This window comes from Protobothrops mucrosquamatus, unplaced genomic scaffold, assembly GCF_001527695.2.
Source record: "Protobothrops mucrosquamatus isolate PMUCROS unplaced genomic scaffold, P.Mucros_1.0 scaffold6834, whole genome shotgun sequence".
Taxonomy (NCBI): domain Eukaryota; kingdom Metazoa; phylum Chordata; class Lepidosauria; order Squamata; family Viperidae; genus Protobothrops; species Protobothrops mucrosquamatus.
This window is the reverse complement of record NW_015392649.1, coordinates 1-4,288: the sequence shown is the minus strand read 5'-3', so window position 1 is coordinate 4,288 and position 4,288 is coordinate 1. Positions and strand designations below refer to the sequence as shown.

Sequence of the window (4,288 nt, the reverse complement as noted above, 5' to 3'; positions counted from 1 at the left end):
ACCAATGTATAGCATGTAACTAATATCCAGCGGACAGCCACAGGTGCAAAGAGTTCCATGTACTACGCCTTGATTCTCTTTAATAACCAGGCCCCCCTGGATCACAAACCAGCTGAGCTACTACATGGGCAATTTTGTCCAAGGTTGTCATTACAGGCACTCTTCTAGAAAACAATTAAGGCCTTCGCAGAAATGCTAACCATAGGTTTGTGAAAGACCTTAGATCAGGGGTGTCAAACTGCCAGCCTATGGACAGGACGCGTCATCCGGAAGCCACGCCCACCCCATTGCCGGCAATGGCAAAACAGTCCCGATACGTCTCGCGACGTCACGTGATGTCGCGAGTTTGACAGGTCTGCCTTAGATGCTCCACAGAAATGCCTGGGCAGATTGACCTATCAGCAGGAAAGCCTTAATCTGGTTTAGGGCTGAAAAATCTTGTGGATACCATTAGAGTTTCCTAGGACTTAGATAAAAATTTCAACCCAATATCTCCTAGTTTTAACACATGGCTGATGCCTACCCTGATACTCGGGCATATTTTTGATAGGGAGAGACAACCCCCCTCTCTTGCTAATCAGTTTGAATTGTAATGAGAATTTCTGTTTTTGTTTTTTTTTCCAAACTAGGTGATGGTGATGGGCTGGAGAATGAGAATGACAAGCAGCTGAGGTCATTGACACTACAAAGTGAAATGTCTGCAAAGAACCATTCCATATCTTTTACTTCATTTAAAATACTGCATAGGAAATTCACTGAGAGCACTGATATTACTTCCCATCAAAGAATTCACACAGGGGACAAACCATATAAATGCCTTGAGTGTGGAGAAAGCTTTCATGGAAACATAGATCTTATTTGGCATGAAAGGATCCACACTGGGGAGAGACCATATAAATGTATACAATGTGGAAATGCATTTACTCAGAAAAGTGGTCTTATTAATCATGAAAGAATCCATACAGGAGAGAAACCATTTCAATGTACAGAATGTGGAAAGAGCTTCACTCAGAAAGGACAACTTAATGTTCATGTTAGAATCCACACAGGGCAGAGACCACATAAATGCACAGAATGTGGAAGGTGCTTTGCTCAGAAAGGACAACTTAATTTTCATGAGAGAATCCACATTGGGGAGAGACCATATAAATGTATACAATGTGGAAATGCGTTTACTCAGAAAAGTGGTCTTATTAATCATGAAAGAATCCATACAGGAGAGAAACCATTTCAATGTACAGAATGTGGAAAGCGCTTCACTCAGAAAGGACAACTTAATGTTCATGTTAAAATCCACACAGGGCAGAAATTGTATAAATGCTTGGAGTGTGGAAAAAGCTTTTATGGAAACAGAGATCTTATTTGTCACGAAAGAATCCACACTGGGGAGAGACCATATAAATGTATACAATGTGGAAATGCGTTTACTCAGAAAAGTGGACTTATTAATCATGAAAGAATCCATACAGGAGAGAAACCATTTCAATGTACAGAATGTGGAAAGCGCTTCACTCAGAAAGGACAACTTAATGTTCATGTTAAAATCCACACAGGGCAGAAATTGTATAAATGCTTGGAGTGTGGAAAAAGCTTTCATGGAAACAGAGATCTTATTTGTCATGAAAGGATCCACACTGGAAAGAGACCATATAAATGTATACAATGTGGAAATGCGTTTACTCAGAAATGTGGTCTTATTAATCATGAAAGAATCCATACAGGAGAGAAACAATTTCAATGTACAGAATGTTGAAAGAGCTTTGCTCAGAAAGGACAATGTTCATGTTAGAATCTATACATGGCAGGGATCGTATAAATACTTGGAGTGTGGAAAAGCTTTCATTGGAACAGAGATCTTATTTGTCGTGAAAGGATCCACACTGGGGAGAGACCATACAAGTGCATGGAGTGTGGAAAGCAATTTACTTGGAAAATTTATCTTATTAATCATAAAAGAATTCATACAAGGGAAAATAAATAAATGTGGAAAAAGCTTTTCTCAGAAAAGACAACTTAATGTTCATGTTAATATCCACACAGGGCAGAGATCGTATAAATGCTTGGAGTGGGAAAAAAATTTATTCGAACACAGAACTTATTCATCATGAAAGGATCCACACTGGGGAGAGACCATATAAATGCATGGACTGTGTAAAGAGCTTTTTAGACAAATGGCGCCTTGCTTTCCACTAAAAGATGCATGGAGTATGGAAAAAGCTTTCATTGGAACAGCGATCTTATTTGTCACGAAAGGATCGACACAGGAGAGAGACCATACAAGTGCATGGAGTCTGGAAAGCAATTTACTTGGAAAATTTATCTTTTTAATCATGAAAGAATCCATACAGGGGAAACACCCTATAAATGCACAGAATGTGGAAACAGCTTTCCTCAAACAGCACAACTTAATGCTCATAAAAGGCTCCACAGAGAAGAGTGTCTGTATAAATGCATGTAATGTGGAAAAAACTTTAACAATCACAAGACATTTACTCATGAAAGAATGCACACTTGGGAAAATCCATATATTGCAGTGTTTCTCAACCTTGACAATTTTAAGGCATGTGGACGTCAACTCCCAGAATTCCACAGCCAGCATTGCTGGCTGTGGAATTCTGGGAGTTGACGTCCACATGCCTTAAAATTGTCAAGGTTGAGAAACAATGATACATTGCAAGGAGTGTGGATATTATTTTTATTGGGAAAGAACATTTTACTCATCGTAAAAGGGTCCACATAGGGAAGAAACCTAAATGGACAAAGGGGAAAGGCCTCCACAGAGGAGAAATCATGTAACTGCAAAGTGTGGAAAAGCTAAACTTGGGAAGGACACCATAATTCCCATAAAATGATGTCCACAGAAGAAACTATATAAATCCATGGAAGTAGCTTCAGAATAATCTTCGTCCCAAATATTTCAATTCATTTAGAGTAGCCAGGATTTCTGTTGCCTATTTTGACTTGCATTTCTCTCCCCTCCCATTGCTGTGGAAACAGGGATGCAAAAAAGGAATTAAGCTGCTCAGTTTCCTGCTTTTTGCCCATCACCATTTCACTATCATTTCCAACCAGAGGACTGATGGCTTCCTTGACTTCCCTCATAATTTACCTAAAAAACTCTATATAAAACAGAATCCACATGCATTTATCAAATTTAGAAAGCATTTTGATCTGCAGTTATGTTAATTCCCACAAAAGGTGGTCTTGTTCTTTTCTGTCCTCTTAAGATTTATCTCAACAAGTCTTCTCCTTTCCCTTTGTTATCTTCCGACCAGAAGGAGGAGTGAGAGCAGCCCCAGAAAGACAACCTCTTTTTGAGCATATGCCAAGGGAATTGTTCCTCACTACTTGTTCCTACTCCAATGCATTTTGGAGAAGAAATTCTATACTCTTACAGACCTGGAACCTTGCTAATAAACTGTTATGTCCTGTAATTCTACAGTCTGCTATTGTGTATTCTTTTTTCACTATCTCACCCTGTCGTGGTCAGCGATACCGAGCCCAGTATTTGAGTCCAGCTAGGAGGACAAACCCACTTCAGGTGGTCAATTTCTCAGTTTTTTAAGGTAGTGCACGCTCTTGAAACCAGATCAACTTTTCAAAATCCACTAGGCAGGAAAGATCAAGCAGAAAAGGGGAACAAAAAGTTAAGACTTCAACAGAACAGAAATAGATATAAAACAGAAAAGATGTAGGGCAGATTGTACTCTTTAGAAAATGGGGGATTCCTTTACTGAATCTATGGAGAGTCTCAGTCATCCAGGGCAGAATTTCCCCAACCTTTCTCACTTTGTGGAAGCATCTGTGCGTTTTCCTGCTCTTTACATAAGTGGGGATGTGCACATATGCATGCACTCTCAACCGCCACTTCTGTGGCCTGGTTCTGAAAGGCTTAATTCTTGGTTGTCTCTGTTGGAAGAAAAGTCTTCGTGATTCATCCAAGCTGGGAATAAACATGGCAACTGCTTTGGGAAGAAGGTTGTAGTTTATTGGAGAGGAGAGCCAGACAGGAAGATGGTTCTGGCAGCAAGAGAAGTGGAAAGAAAGGGCTGAACACATGTAGGGAGTAGGTTTTTATACCTTCTGGATGGAGCCTTTTGTTTGGAGTTGTTCCTGTGGCATGAACTTTGACCTGAGTCTGAGTGTGCCTTTCTGGAATTCTGATGGTGATGGGTCAATCTTATTATGTCCAAAGGTCATATCCTGCTTCCCTGGGGCTGATGACTCTTAGAACAGGGCTTTTCAACCGGTGGTACGTGGCGTCGCCTTCCTCCTCCCCACGGCATTG

At 40.3% G+C, this 4,288-nt stretch overlaps 1 protein-coding gene across 1 annotated transcript in view; it reads left to right on the top strand.

Annotated features, from left to right (window-relative positions):
* LOC107300376 (gastrula zinc finger protein XlCGF57.1-like) overlaps positions 1–1,981 on the top strand; it is a 7,177-nt gene extending 5,196 nt beyond the window's left edge. Inside the window, 2 exon segments of the mRNA XM_029286989.1 lie at positions 630–1,784; positions 1,854–1,981. Of these exon segments, the coding sequence (XP_029142822.1) occupies positions 630–1,784; positions 1,854–1,981 (1,283 nt within the window).
* Positions 1,982–4,288: the final 2,307 nt, after the last annotated feature.